This window comes from Rhodnius prolixus, unplaced genomic scaffold, assembly GCF_049639745.1.
Source record: "Rhodnius prolixus isolate KJV_2025 unplaced genomic scaffold, Rpr scaffold_13, whole genome shotgun sequence".
Classification (NCBI taxonomy): domain Eukaryota; kingdom Metazoa; phylum Arthropoda; class Insecta; order Hemiptera; family Reduviidae; genus Rhodnius; species Rhodnius prolixus.
In genome coordinates, this window is record NW_027411583.1 from 12791489 (window position 1) to 12807591 (window position 16103).

General features: G+C 38.4%; 1 protein-coding gene across 7 annotated transcripts in view; it reads left to right on the plus strand.

Annotated features, from left to right (window-relative positions):
- Positions 1 to 16103, plus strand: part of ssh (Protein phosphatase Slingshot) — a 176889-nt gene that overhangs the window by 147155 nt on the left and 13631 nt on the right. For 4 of the 7 annotated variants that reach the window (XM_074116372.1, XM_074116373.1, XM_074116370.1 and 1 more), the window contains one exon: positions 1740 to 1805. In XM_074116372.1, coding sequence (XP_073972473.1) covers positions 1740 to 1805 — 66 coding nt within the window. Of the gene's footprint in view, positions 1 to 1739; positions 1806 to 7897; positions 8042 to 15106; positions 15436 to 16103 lie in introns of those variants that run through there. The other 3 variants (XM_074116374.1, XM_074116375.1, XM_074116376.1) reach the window with 3 other exon arrangements.

The following is a 16103-nucleotide window of genomic DNA, read 5'->3' on the forward strand; positions in this document are numbered from 1 at the left end:
GAAGTTTTTTGCAAGAATTTCCAAGGAGCAGGTTGAGTGGTCCGTGACCTTGGATTTCTGTTGTGACCCTGGTGTCTTTGAGGAAGAGAGAGATTCAGCCGTAATTTGCTGGAACTTGTAGAGTCTGAGTGGGATAACCAGGTAGCGCAACACGATTTAGAGCTCCGATCAAGGAAGTCCTGGCCACTATCGAACAGCTGGACACCAATGACATGTCCCTCCATAGGAGGGAGGAACACAAAATAATTTTGAAAACAATTCTCTGAGCAGGAAGCATTCATCATTTTTGGAGAAATGGGAATTCCCTCCCCCCATGACCAGCCTACAATGAACGTTCAAAGACTGATCAAAATGGCCGAAGTAACGTCTTTATTTGGCACCCAAATCGATCACACGTCATTCTCGTTGTCCATCAGCAATCATAAAGAAGAAAACATTGTCGCTTGGCATTCACTTCCGGTTGCTTAGTAATCTTATATCCAATGAGAAGCGTATGGCCTTATCACTCACTGGTCACAATTCTTATCGCGTCGCTATTTATGTTTACACCCGCGGCCACTGTCGCTATCCACTTATCAGTACATATAGCCTCCTAATGTAATTACAGCTTATCACAACCGGATTATTAGTTTTTTAAAATTTTGTTTACCCATTAACTGTACGATAATGTTCTTTGATATTATTGCGTGATTAAAACAATAAAGTCGGCAAAATGGTTATTTTGATGTACCGCCATGTTGTTTCTATTTCACTTCCTGGACTGTATGTTCGTAGCTACAGAACAATATTTTTGTCAGCCTTCTGCTCATGCGCACTTCTATGACTTATCATCACTTGAGGTCTTAGGAGAGGAGAGTTTATAACAAGATCATTTTGTGTGGCATGTATAAAGTAAATGTCACGGCGAATCTTAATACTCAATTATAAGACCCCTCCGGTTTAACTAATGGCACATGTAAGCCACTAGGGCTTACAAGCAGTCCTAACAGGTGACAGGTGGCCACGGCCACTTCAACGACTTCCAGGAAGCTGCTGGCGCCTGTCAAATCCTCGCAGAGGCGCCACGATACTCGAGAGCGGTTAGTAGAGGCTACTGCGGAACTAGCCTACAATCCCCCGTACTTGGGCTTGTTTTTTACCCAACAGATTAACTCTGGGTACTTGCTCCTTGGGGAGCTCATTGCATTTTTTCTCGATTGTTCCAAAAGAATGATAGTTTAAGTCCAAATATTTTTGTGTTAATTTGTTAATGTGAAAAATTTGACAAATAAAGTGTGTTACGTAATTTCAAGTCAGTTGGCTATTCGTTCACCTTCATCAACGACACCTGATCGCTCTTTGGAATAAATAGGCATTCTTTGATTTTATCCTTCGTAGCGCGCATGCGTCCTGACTGATTTCGGATTTTCATCCATTATCAGAGGTAGATTTCTCAGTTTGGTGTTGAGATTACCGTCTCACGCTGAACCAGCAAGTTTAGTGCAAGACGCTAACACAAGTAAAGTTGAAATCTCCGCCCCCAAACTAATTTTTTCTACCACTGACAATGGATGAAAGCTAGAAAACCGGCTAGGAATACAATTAACTAACGGACATGTTACGACAGGATAAAAATCGAAAAGATATTATTAACCAGCATTGACTCGATTCTAACCAAATTTTTTTTAAAAGGCCATTACTTTATTTTTAACGAATAAAATATGATTAATGTACGTAATATGGTTTTTGTGTTTCCGCAGCGGATTCTCGGTGAGCGTTTGCGGAAGACAGCACATCTTCAAGCCCGTTTCCGTGCAGGCCATGTGGTAAGTACCACTGCTGACTAAACCTTTCTAATCTCTCTCTCTCCACTACTCCATTAGTTTATAGGTGGCCTTCAAGAAGACTTGTTTCCGGTCAGACGAAGATGGTTATCTTCGTTCAGCATCCGGCTAAGCGATTCTTCCTTCCCAAAGACCATTGTCCCATCCTTAGTAATATCTAGCTGAGGTTTTCTTATGTGACAACTATTTTAGATGAAGTTAATACCTATATTTATGATTTATTAAGCTAAATGGGGTATATTTCCTGTACTTGTTTAAGTCTGCGGTCAACACGTCATTTAACGTTTTAACAATAAAATTACGTTGACAAGATTTCTTCCAGCAGATGAACTTTTTTTTGGAAGATTTGGAATTTTTATTTTCATCACTTCCTGTTTTATGTCACGATTATCCGTGAATTCGATCTGATTCAAAAGTTTTTTGTTTTTGCCACTGCTTACTTATTTAAATTTTCTGGAAACTTACAAATTTTCATTAAAAAAGAAAACTTTCTTTTCAATTTTGTTTAAGTTCACCTTAAAGGTAGCAGGGTTTTCGGAAAAAATTGCTAAAATACGTCGAAAATCTATTCGGTGAAATGACGCTTCCGGTCAACCATTTTTACTTGTACATGTAATCCTGAAATGGCACTTCCGTTAGAGAAACTCCCCTGTTGCCTAAAAAAAAAAGTGCTCTTTTTCGAAGTTCCACAAAGAATTATTTCAAATGAAAGTTTCAAAACTATGTACGAGTAATAAAAATACCAAATTTGAAGAAAATCAAGGGAGCCAATTTCTCGAAAAGTACGATAAAATCATAGGAAACCGGAAAAAGGAAATCAGTTGATCAAAGTGGTGCTTCCGGTTGACAGGAAAGCTTATTGTCGGGTTCCGGTTATGCTAGCCGCACTACAAACAGACATACGGATATTTTCGTTACTTTAAATTGAAAAACTTGGACACGATCACAATACTTCCTCTTATTACGTAGATGTGCTGAGGGAAACTAAAAATTGATTGGACGGTAAATTGTAAGGGGGTACAATACTGTGGGAGACACAGGTCCCAAGATGTTGGGCCTCTAAATAATGTACAGTTTCGAGTTCCTGGCGGTTTTCTCGCTTTTTCAGCAATTAGTAGACAATCTAAAGAAAATTCAACCCATACAAACCTGAACGTCTTAAAAGGAAATTATAACCATCGTGCAACTTCCGGAACCAAGCCTGCTCTTCCAAATGAGTCAAATTCCTGCTTCTTACTTCATGCTCCGAGAAAAAGTGTGCAGCGGGTGGGTGGTTTTACTGCAGTTGCAGATGCTCCTCTGCAGGATGTTGTGTAATGCAGAGTGAGTGAGAAGTGGTACCACCCCATCCACCCCCCCAAGAGAAATGGTTCTAAATGGCGGAGGTCGTGCTCTGAAAGATATAAGACGCATCATCTCACATCATGCACCAATGAGAGAGGCACTAGTCACGGATCAACAGTCCCACACTCTGTAAACATTGGTAATCCATGGATTTGCATGTTTGTACAGGTCGTGTTTTACTTTCCATGAAGAGAGGTTTCACCGGAAATGTACGTAGGTTTCAAAAAAAAAATAAAATACGACAAAGTAAATAGTACTTCCTGTTTTGGAATTTTTTCGCAAACTCAAAAATTTAGATTGTTCAGTATATAAAATCGTACTTTTTAAGTAAAAAGGTGCTTTAGAGAAAGAATTCTAAATCCCCCTCCGCAAGAATCCTCTTAACTGAATTATCGCAACACAAATTTCTTAAAAAAAGTAGTTCACCGATCCTAGTGCAAAGTTTTGTAGGGAATCGCTGAGCAAATTGCAAAAAAGGTGAGTAATCCGCCGAATGAAGTGGTACTTCCGTTTTGAAAAGGATTGCTACATTACAGACAGGGGTCTAATCTGAACTTGAAAGTTTTAGCTTCCGGAGATTTCTATTTTTTTGTGGAGTTCCGTTCAAAGACGCACTCAGACTATACGCGACGTCTTCGCCTAATTTCACCAAAAAGAAAATTAGTATCTAATATTTTCACGATTAAGTATAGGAAGAAGGAGTCACAGAAGATTGCCTGCTCTCCTTATATCCGCAGATTAGATCGACTTATAATTTAAAGAAAATGGATCATCATCATCATCATCATCATTATTATTAATCACAATTTATTGTTCTGCCGAAGGATTGAGGGGTGGGGGAGAGTTGTCAAGTAAAAATAGAACTGCAGATAAATGCGCCATAAAAACTGCTTGAGAGGAGTTAATAATAATGCACAAGGAATGATGTCATTGCAGTTGTGTTTCAAGAGAGCGATAAAGAAGGCTCCTCTAGACAAGGAAACGCTTATTGTATATATATTGGGCCCAGATTGCGAGCAGGCTGGGCCCTGGCCCACGACGAATCAAGGTCGGCGGGGTCCTCTCTGTAAATATATCACTTCTGATAATAATCCACTTATCAGTGCGCTTATCTCGCGCTAATTGGAGATTTGGCTCCAATTACTCTTTTCAAAAAAAAACTTTCGACACAAACTGGCTGACTTGAATCTTCCTTATTTCCGGTGGAAATTCCAAATTTTACTCGCAATGCTTATCTTTCCTTACGATAAGCTTAAGAGGAAGTATTTTAATTGTATTGTTTTTAAAAAAAACTCGTGCTTAAATAGAGAAACCAGAAAAAATAGACTATCATTACAGTTAAGTGTTGTTCAAGAGCTGTGAGCTATAGGGCTATGTTAGCTCTCCGGGCTCAGCGGGTGGTTCGAGTCAGAGAGCTCGAGCTGAAGCCTCACAGAGAGAGCTCAGTGAGCCTCCAAGGCTCGGGCTCAAAAGGCTCGAGCTTTTTTTTATATGAAGCATTTTATTTGTACTCATCATTAATAAATTCATTTCTTAAAATAAAATCAAGTTATAGCAGTTAATGAATACAATAATTTTTAAAATGTTCGTTGCTCAATGATAACTCGTCATTCCTTAAGAATTGAAAAAGGCTTGCACTTAATGAGAGCCTTCAACTCCAGGTCTGAGCCTCCAACTTGAGCTTCACCAGCTCCAGCTTCGAGGGCTATAAGACTCGAGCTCTGAAGGCTCAACCGAGTCGAAGCTCGACTCGTTTGAGTCTTCATCTCGAACCTCAACTGAACAACACTAAATTTACAGTGCTTAAAAGGTGAAACCCTGAAGGTCCCTGGGGATTGAGCACAGCTTTGTGGGTACACTGAACCCTCAACAACTTCTTTAGGCTCTTCTATTGTTGTGAGGCAGAATCGATTGGATTTCCAGTATTTTGTGTTGCTAGGAAGGGATACCCGCTGGGACACCTAGATCGCTCAAGGAAGGGGTAATCCACTTTCCACCTTGGATACAAAAAAATTAACCTTATTTTCCATGCACTTAGATTTCTAACTATTTAATATAATAAATTATATCTGAGCTTAAGTTTAGCTGTACCGAGACTTAGATCTGATTAGACCCGAGTGTTGACTAGACAAGTATTGTGCAGTCGGCTGTCTACATGTAGAAGATGAAGTGCATTGAGCGTGCAGTTGTTGTTGTGCAATGGGAAAGCAGGCGCGCGACATTCAGCTGTAGTTTTGCAACATAGCGGCCCCAAAACCACAACTTGCTCACTATCTGCTGTAACTGCTGCGCACTCACACCGTCTACCCTTTCACGACGTCTCGTGTTCGTGTTCAATGTGCTCTTCATTGCACATCTTGGTCGTGTCCCTTTCATTTTTAGATAATGAAACACTCGGGATGGTCTTAAAAAAAAAAAGTGTAAAGATCAACTGTCTGAGTTTCTTAGTCTTCCAACATGCCATCTTCTAAACTTCTAGTCTAGTTGACGGCTAAATAACGACTATAATGGAGGCCACATGAATAATTAAATCTTTATTATATTATAAATGTGTACACAAAAATAAATACACTAAATAAATAAATCAAAAATAAATACATCAATAAATACGTCGTATGCGACATAAAAATTGGCGGTTCAAGGTCAAATTGCCTCATCCCTTCAACTATATTAAAGCAGTTTCCTTCCTGTGCACAGCGAGCAGAAAAAAGCAAATACCTTTATTATATTATAAATATGTATACAAAATAAATACACGAAATAATGTACAGAACATCGGAGACAACATTAGAATTGGCGGTTCAAGGTCAAATTGCCTCATCCCCTCATCCACTTTATTAAAGCAGTTTCCTTCCTATGCACAGTGAGCAGAAAAAAGTAAATACCTTTATTATAAATAAGTTCAAAATAATAAATACACGAAGTAATGTACAGAAACATCGGATGCAACATAAGAATTGGCGGTTCAAGGTCAAATTGCCTCATCCCCCCATCCACTTTATTAAAGCAGTTTCCTTTCTGTGCTGTGTACAGTGAGCAGAAAAAAGTAAACCAGGTTTTAAAACAGCTTTTTCACACATTAGTAATTATTTCGTGTGCAAAAAAAATGAGATTACCGTGTACGTTTGTCTGTCTATCTATCCGTGGAGTTAGTGCCTGCTTTTTGCATAACTCAAACACAAGAAATAAATGCCCCCCCAAAAAAAGTTTATATTTGCTTTATTTGCCAGACACCTGGGGGGGGGGGGTCAGATAGTTAAACTGTTCAGAATTATCGATCAGAAGTATCGATTTAATGAATCGATTATTTTTTTGTTTTCTAGTTTTTGGTTGAATTCTAGAAAATGTTTTTGGTAAGATTTTATTTAAAATTGGAATAGTGCAGATTTTTTCTGCATGCATTGGTATCCCTTACTGGTTTCGGATTTTCGTCCATCTTCAGAGGTTGATGAGGTCAGTTTGGTGTTGAGAAATCGATTTCAATGACGATGTGTCGTTTCACACTACACTTTCCTGATTTTAGTATGAACTAATATAAATAGTACCTAGATCGTAAACTTTGATTAGAAATATTTTCCAAGGAAGTTATAATTCCAAATTTGTCTGTCACTCCAACTGACTGTGTGCACCAAACCATAGTGGTTACAGGAAATAACAGTGGCCAAACAATCGGCGCAAATTTTTATCTCCATGTACACATTAAATATACGCATTAAAAAAAAAAACACTGCGCGCCAAATTAAAGTGGCAGTGTCATTAAACACACTAGTTCCGTAAATAGATTAAACGGGCGGAAATGGTTCTACTGAGCGCGCGGCGGTGCGTGTGCACAATTTTTGGCTACTAATTCCATCTAATAATTCCATTTTTTTTCATTCTGCACTCAGTAAATTATATTTATGACGTAACTGTGTTTTAATTATGTATTGTTTAAAAATAAAGATTACAATTTGTGTAGTAAGTTCGTTTGTCTGTGGGTATTTAGTTTGTGTTAGTTTAGAAACAATCTAATTCACTATGATAGGGGGGCTCCTTTGCCAAAATCCACGTAAATGCAGATTCTAAATGCTGTGGAAATTCTCCACCGTGTGTAGTTAAAGGAAATCGGGTTTTCCAAAATACAGTTTATACAGGATACATTTTTGAGATCCCTTAAATGATCTTTTTTCACTAAAGCGAGAAGGTAACATGAAGTTGAATTCGATGGTGGACGAGAGTTCGAAACCGGAAATCAGGGCTACACTAATCATGCGTGCTACTGCGAATAAAATGAAAGAATTTGTCCTATCTATTTTTTTTAAAATATAATAATATTATATTATAATTTCTACTTAAACATTCTGTTAGCTAATTTAATTTTAATAGAATTCTGTTTAGAGCTATTTTGGAGATTAGTTCAGTTACAGCTGCGAAGAAAGAGAAAGCGATAGAGAAGGTCGTGGCCGTGGTAACCCTGCAGTAAACAAAATAACCTTCCCCTGTTGATGGCGCTACCTAGCCGGTTCTGAGGATAATTACCAGTGGTGTTGTTTGGCGTCACTATCGTGTGTTGTTGTTGGTGTTGTCGCCGCCTGTCTGTCTAGCATGTTCGTGGGGAAAACCTTTGGGCACCTGTACTGTATTGCCACGGAAGAACTAGTGGTGCTTTGTAAAAACCCCGGAGTTGTTCCACGTTTCACATAGAATCGATTCGTCGATTTACTAGCGTAGTGGTACAAACCCACCAGGTTAGTTAGTGGATTAGAGAGAGCTCAGTTGTACTATTGTGGGCCGTCGAACCTTCGTCCGTTCCGTGTCATGGTTATCTCGTGTGTGAACAACCCATCGCTGTGTAATGGCGCCACAGGTCGATCTGGTGCGAAGAACAAGCGAAGGTACATTTATCATGTCGAGTTGGGCAATAAATTATTATTTTCAGAGCTTTTTTGATTGTTTAGCCGCACATTTAAACTGCTAAGTTGTTTCTTGATTTCTTGGTTCAATTATTGCTTTATACCAGGCGCCACAGTAGCCGAGCGGTTAGAGGCGAGACCTGCAAAGCTAATATGCATTGCGGTATAGTAGGTTCGATTCCCGGTCTAGAGGCCTTAGATTTTATTTAATGGTTAATAAAAGTTTACAGTAAAGTATGTTAGGCGGTTATAGGCTAGACCCGCGAAGCTAAGCTGTATTGCGGTACTAGTATAGCCCTTGGATTTTATTTAATGGTTAATATGAGAAATTTGTAGTAAAGTATGTTTGCTAGTCACGCCTCCGTCCACGACACCTAATTTGGTAGTTGGACGTTAAGTCCCGCCTGCAAAAAATAGGCAATTACTTTACTTTACTTTTTATTGCTTTATACCAGCACACAAGACATATGGACGTACATTACCCAAAAGTAGCACCCTAGAGAGGATCTACTCTCGGAAGGAAATATTTCAATAACAATTAGTTATTTATATGCGCAAAGATTATATAAAGAGTCAATTAGTGGCACTTACGGTGTCTTTTTTTTTTTAATTTAGAAATTCAGTTCCATATTTGATTCTTAATGTAACTGAACAGGTGGCCAAAACCTTATTGTAGAATCTTCCGAGATATCTAGCGAAAGTTAACGAAGTTTCCGCAATTTTTCGTATACATGCACAGAAGAGAGACCACCAGTCATCAAGTACATTTTAACTTTGGTCCGGATTTTATACCCGCGGTCAGTTACCTGCGGAACCGCCAGGGAGTTGAAGTCCCCGTCAAAAGCACCAAATGTCGCAGATGAAACGATTGAACCAGCCAGAACTTTGGACTTCGCTGCATATACCTGGCAGCATGCTTAGCGACCTCCAACTTAGACGTAATTTAGCATCAAGCGTCCCAGACTAGGAAACCTGCCTCCTGTAAATACTAGTCTCGGCTACATCGCCAGTCAAGAGTCACAACATATTGGTTTTTATTAATAAAATTGTTTATCATCGGAAATCCCACTATGTATTTCACGAGTGTGTTTTATCGCTTTCAAAAATTATTGACAAAATAGTTGGTAAATTTTGTACGTTAACCCTCTATCGGTATACGTATTTACACTGTCAACTGTAAATAAATAATTCGATAATTGCTTAGAATTGAAATTCAATTAACCTTGCTCGCTAACAAACACACACACGTGTCTAACAACCTGAGTGAGGACAATTATAAAAATAAATAGCTGACTCAGCTGGAAAAATGATTACCCAGCGAAACCGTGAAGGTTATAGTTTTTCTTTTCCGAGGACTGTTAAAAAAAAAAAACCTTCCAGAAAATAGTAACTTCCCTGCGTCGAATTCAAGTTTAGTTAAGCCCACCGTCCTCGAAGAGTCTTCTCTCTTCTATTTCCGCTGGTAATACACAAACGTCAAAGGCGCCACAGTAGCCGAGCGGTTAGAGGCCAGACCTGCGAAGCTAATAGTATATATTGTGGTACTGGGTTCGATTACCAGTCCTAGGCCTTAGATTTTATTTAATGGGTAATAAGAGAAATTTATAGTAAAGTATGTTAGGCGGTTATAGGCTAGACCCGCAAAGCTAAGGTGTATTGCGGTACTAGTCTAGGTCTTGGATTTTATTTAATGGTTAATATGAGAGGTTTATAGTAAAGTATGTTAGGCGGTTATAGGCTAGACCCGCAAAGCTAAGGTGTATTGCGGTACTAGTCTAGGTCTTGGATTTTATTTAATGGTTAATATGAGAGGTTTATAGTAAAGTATGTTAGGCGGTTATAGGCTAGACCCGCAAAGCTAAGGTGTATTGCGGTACTAGGCTAGCCCTTGGATTTTATTTAATGGTTAATACGAGAAATTTGTAGTAAAGTATGTGTTTGCTAGTCTCCTCCATCCGCGACACCTAATTTGGTAGTTGGACGTTAAGCCCCGCCTTACAAAAATAGGCGATTACTTTACTTTACTTTCTACACAAACGTCAACACACGGCAGGTTGCAAAGCCAAAATAGACTCTACGACATGGGGATTACCACGGTTCATAAGTTCGACTAAACCTATCCAGGACCTGAACTTTTGCTAAGGTTTTTTTACATCCTTGAAATTTTTTGGGGAGTGCAGATGTTCAGAAATGGGGAAAAAATTGAACTAGGATAAACGGGATGAACAGTAACATTAGTTCAATTCTGTACAACAGCTTGATTGAACTTCAAATCGGTCACACGGTCCAGCCCAACAGCTAAATGTATATAGATATACTTCTGTGCTATGAGTATATCCAAGTTAAAGTTGAAGACGTTTCCTAAAATTAAGAAATCAGATTCAGTAAATCAGAACTTCCGTTTGGCTGATTTCCGCCAAAATATTGCAGCGGCCACTTTGATCGCATCAAAATATCACAAACGGGTATTTCCGGTGAGAAGCTTAAGAGTCAAATCCCTGAGTACGACGTGTTTGCTGCAGTAAAGAGCGATTACTTTGACTTAATTGACCCGCAGGAGTGATGCCTACAATTTGCCCGAACAAGGAGCAGCATACTGTTGCTCGCTCCTCAAGACCAAACATAGTCAGGAGAAGGAACTTGATATCACCTCCCTGGTCTTCCAGTTTTAGTACTATAAAGGGGAAAAAAATGATTTAATGCACTCCTTCAGTGTTGCCGTTGCAAACTACAGATTTGGCAATTGTAACTGAATGCAGTCGGGCTCGGTCCGGATATACTAGTCCAAACTTAGAGTTTCCGCCGCCTAATTTGGACATCTAGTTCGTGGACTATTCATGGACAAATTAATAGCCATTTTAGGAATCCAACAAAAATTTCTATTAAGACTTTATTTTGTTCAAGTTCATTGACTTTGTTGGGCGTGTTAAGCAATAATTAACTTTACTCTATGGATAGAGTTGAACTGCTTCGAAAAAGGTTCCTAGGCTATTCGATAAATTTCGTATTAGTTGGGGCAGGCTTCTATGCAAGATTGCGTTTCAATGTGTACGGTTTCACAGATTATAATGTAAGTGGGAATTAATATGGGATCAGACAGTCCAAGTTTGAAGAAGTTTTACTGAGTTCGAATCTTGAGAATATGAGTAAAAGGAAGTCATGAGTATTTTGCAACAGATTGCAATGGTGAGTTATTTCACCTATTTAGGATGGCTTTGGTTTCTCACATCAAATACCCCAGACGGCGTAGAGTTCCGTCGCATAAACTCGTGACATCACACATATCCAGTTATGTTCTAAAAAAACATTTTAACATTTACTCACTGGGATTAATAATTAATTAAGCGAATCTAAAAGCTAACTGCGCTGTACACGTGGTGTATGGCGGCCGGGTTACGTCACCACGGGTTATTACTTCCTTGTTCATGTTGACACGTATTAAGGTTGGCTGCATTGTTGTTGCTTTTAAAAGTGTCGCGGCCGCTCTCCTCGTATAACTTTTATCTACAGTGACAGGACAGTTTCTTTTAATTTATTCAAGTAACCAGACTTCATTGTTTTAAGTGAAAAAACCAAAAAAAAAACTTTAATACGAAGATCTGGTTTTGAACTAGCCACCATTGCGCAGAAAGGATCGATTACAGATTACGATATTTAGATTTCACCGGAAATGTCAATCCTTCAACAACAAAAAAAAAGTGGTTTTTTACTTCCTCTTAAAAGATCGTATTGCGTTTAAAGATTTCCGATTTAGTGTCGCCCCTGTTAATATCCCAGGGTCCCTTGAGCTCAGTGAGAGTCTGCGTGAGTATTTCCTGTTTATGTGAACGCAAATTTGGTTAAAAACAAATGATTGAAAAGAGTATTTCCGGTCGAACTCAATTCACAAAGTTAAGCGATAGCAATACACCCTCTTAGTCCAAGTAAGAGAATCTAATTTTTTTTAATGATTTAAGGCGCGTCAACATCTTAAGGTTATTGGCGCCCGGAGCTTTTTTCAGTGCACTGCCGCCCTCCGGACAGTGTTCTCTCTCGTTACAGACAACCGGACAGTGAGCTGTAAGAAGCTCCTAGGAAGAGAAAATCTAAGGGTCAGCAGCTGGATTCGAACCCGAGAAGAGAATCTAATAATTTTTTGGGGGGGTGAACATTGTGGTGTAAATCGTTGATGGGAATTCCACAGTAAGATCTAATTTCTTAGTTACCTTACGACCCCCTGGGGTCAGGGTCAATCGTCAATATAATGGATTGCTCTAGTAGAGAATGGATCGTTTGTTTCCTGGCCTTGTGCTACTGGGTGACCCACAGTGCAGTGGTAGAAAATTTCCCAATCCATCATTCACAGCCATTGTGTGGAGGCCGAGATTATTGCATTCGTCGGGTACTTGATTGGGTTTTACCACTCTCTAAAGACAATGGTCTCCATTATTGGCGGATCTACCTGTAATACCTGTAGGTAAATAACCTTTCCATTCTTCTGCGTAACCACATTCCCAAAGAACTTTGTTGTACCCTCTATTAGGGCTAGATTCCATTTAACTAGTTTCAAATTTTATGTGATTTCGAAAATTGACATGAACACCATCTTGCTCAGCATCGTCATCACTTCTCTATGACCACTCTCAACGTTCTCATCGTCTTTGAAATCTTAATTTCAGGAACACCTTCACCTCTTAACAAAACATTATGTAGTTTGGGGTCCCCGTAAATTTGGCCGAAATAGCATTTACAGGGAAGTCAACCCTTCCCCTGCCCACAGCTGTAACCTTAATCAAAGTTCCTGATCTTAAGCTAAATGCTGTCCGACTTCCTGTGAGTGCAGCGAGTCTACAATGTTTCCAAGAAAACCATTATAGCTCTTAGAAACGATCTAAAATCGATTTATTAAGGGTTACTTCCGGTTTAGTGTTTGTCGTGATGGTGGTCCTTGTGTTAATGCGTTTTTTTTTTCTGAGCTAGAGAGTGAGGAGATACTATGTTGGTCCTTTAAGACCCAAGGTAGTGGAAGACATCAAAAGTTGGGAGAGGTATTTGATTTTTAATATAGAGGAGGCCGTGTTATTTTTCCAAGAGTGAAAGCAGTATGCCGGCACGTACTCTCATTTATTTAAATTCTCCACCAACGAAACCATTTCTCTAAACTTGTAAGGTGTGGTGGATTCGTGGGTCAGGGTTAGAGTGAAGGATAGCAGTGCTATCAGCATACGAGGAGAGTATTAAGGAAGTGCCTAGCATACTTCCGCTTCCGCTGGCCCAAAAAGGAAGCTTCACCCACCACCTCAAACCCTTTATACTACGTAGTCATTAAATCCCTTTTTGGTTCCACGAAGTTCCTTTGAACCATTTACGGGACCCGGCCTTGCCCTCATTTCAAGGACTCTCATCCTTGGTAGTTCAAAGACAACCCTAGGATACCAGAGCATTCGATCCCCTCCAACTTGACAAATTTCTGAAACTACAGCTAGTGGTGCAAAGCCATTTTAAAAAAATATTGCTTTTGTATCGGCACCAATTAAAAATTTTGCATCATTAAATTCATTGCATTTTAAAACCTACTCATGCGCTCATAACCCTCGACTGAATGTCAGTTATTCAGTATTGAGTAATCAGTGTTCATACCAATGCTGGTTTATGTAAACAGGTCATTCAACTGAGTGAAAGATTAAGCTGAGAATTCCGTCAAGATAATCTTGAGCGAAAAATATTAGAAGAAGGTCGGACGTGTGTCCACTCAGCAGAGTGGACATGCAAGTTTCGAGCTGCCTTTATTCGCTGAGTTAGTAATTTGTCTTGTCAGGAAAACCCTAGACTGCGGAGAGATTAAAACCCGTAGAAGGACAGACCCAATTAAGGTAACTGGGAGAATAGACAAAACTTCTAAGAACTAGATCGGGGCTGTAATATAACCATGACAACGTCTAATTTGTGAAGGATGTGTACATCAGAAACCTAGACCAGATTCATCTCTAGGAAATATAGACCATTCATGTGGGCGCTTTCTGGAGACAATTATCGCCATTTAAAAAATTACTTCTGAGTAATAAGCACAGAGCAGTGGATTGGCTAGATGAAGCCACATCTCTGGGACATTACGTAATACCCCAGGTCTATTCACGTACAACATCCTGTATGATGATGAGTGAAGCCACTTTCCTCGGCAATTACTATTACTGGAAAACTCTGGGTCGTTAATTGAGAAAATTCTTGAGTAATTGCTTAGGGAAAATTGGATTTCCGGTCCCCCACCAACTTTGTGTAGTTCAATTATCTCGGCTGTTGAACCTTTTTTGAATCGAAGTAATCTATCTCTGTATAACCTTCAACTGTCTTAATGTGTTTATAACAACCAGCATGACTAACAAGTGTGCTCACATTTCTAATTGGTTACATTTTCTTAGGAAAAATTGTTACGAGTAAAAACTAGTAGTTCTTGGAAATACGTTTTAACTTTTTAGACCAGATTGCCCTAGTCTGTGGATATATACTCGTACAAGTGTGGTTAGTCAAATGGAAACCTTGCAAGAGGTTACAGAGTGTAGCAGATTAAACAAGGTTGCAGATCAACAACTTAAATTCCACATCCAAAGTGTAGCAGAGCTGCATCAGTTACTCGGTTGCTAAAAAGCAAGCATTAGACCATTACTAAATTTGCATCCATCCAGTTAATAATACCAATTTTCAGAAAGCAAAAAACCATAGACCTTGACATGAAAATGGTTTAAAAACCAGAGGGCCGTACATTCATCAAGTTGTAACTTAAAATAAACATTTTTTTTTTATTCCCACACTTACGTTACTTGGAAAAACTCAAGAACCTATTCAGAGAAATAATGCAGAACGTCAGTAAAATAAACTTTGGGGAACTCCCTGTATTCCTTTCGCAGCTGTTATTATTTTTTTTTGTTAGTAATAATTTTAAGAAGTAAAATTTCCCTAGTTAGTTTTAACAGTGAGCCAGGTTTGGTCTAAATAAGGTTACAGGAGTCCCCACTCTGCTATTCCCCCACCACAACTCCCACAGCAGACTACGTACTGAGCCATGGTGTTAGTTGCTAGTCTTGTTTTGTATCCCGACTAGAACGGTAGTGGACGAATCACTTAGTACTTACTTTAAATGTTTTTTTAAGAATTAGTTTTATTTTTTCAAAAAAAAACTTGTTAGTGTATACTAAGAGACATTAATCGATTTTTTTTTAATTCGATTTAATTTTTACTTCTTTTTTTACCTTCGCACTGGGTTACAATGGGCAGACAATCTCGGTTAGTATAGTTTTTACTGTAGTAATCATGTGCTAAATAAATTGGTAAATGTGTCCATCTGATGCCATCATCAATGACTATGTTAAAAGTTATCATATTTGTGTTATTACTACAAGGTAATTTCTATGTTACTACATTACCTAAACACAAGAAATAACGTAACTGCACTAACTTAACCGTATGTACAATAACTATCTATTAGTTAGGTGCTTTACTACAGGCAACTAATTTATTTAACAATTTGTTTTCATTCATCATTTAATATTTAATTGTTGGCATTTACTAAATACCTAGATCAAATATTATTATTATTTTGTAAGTAATTGTATATTTCTTTCTCGTTTCATGAGATTAAGGAAATTCGATAATCTTGCGGGTTTTCATTTGTTTGTGTTGAATTTTTTTACCGAAAATGCATCATTAAAGGTTCTTTTAAAACTAAAATAAGTTCATTTTCTTAGAACAATAACTTTATTTTAAAAATATTTATCAACCAAATTCCATTTAGGTTAAACTGAGATCGAATGGGCGTTAGGTTTTCCTTAAATTTATAATATAGTGTCCATAAGAAATGAATATGTTTAAATTTCTGTGCTTGAGAGAAGGTTAAAAAGTTAAAAATTTTAAGAAAGAGTCTTGTGCATGTTCTAGTGCTGATTTTTGTTCGTTTTCTTTGTAAACCAATTCGAGTTGGAACTCATTATCCTGAGTAAAACTTCTTTGAGGACTCAGTTTTCCTTTGAAAATTTGTTTTTTGAAGCTAAAATCTCTGATCAATAATGAG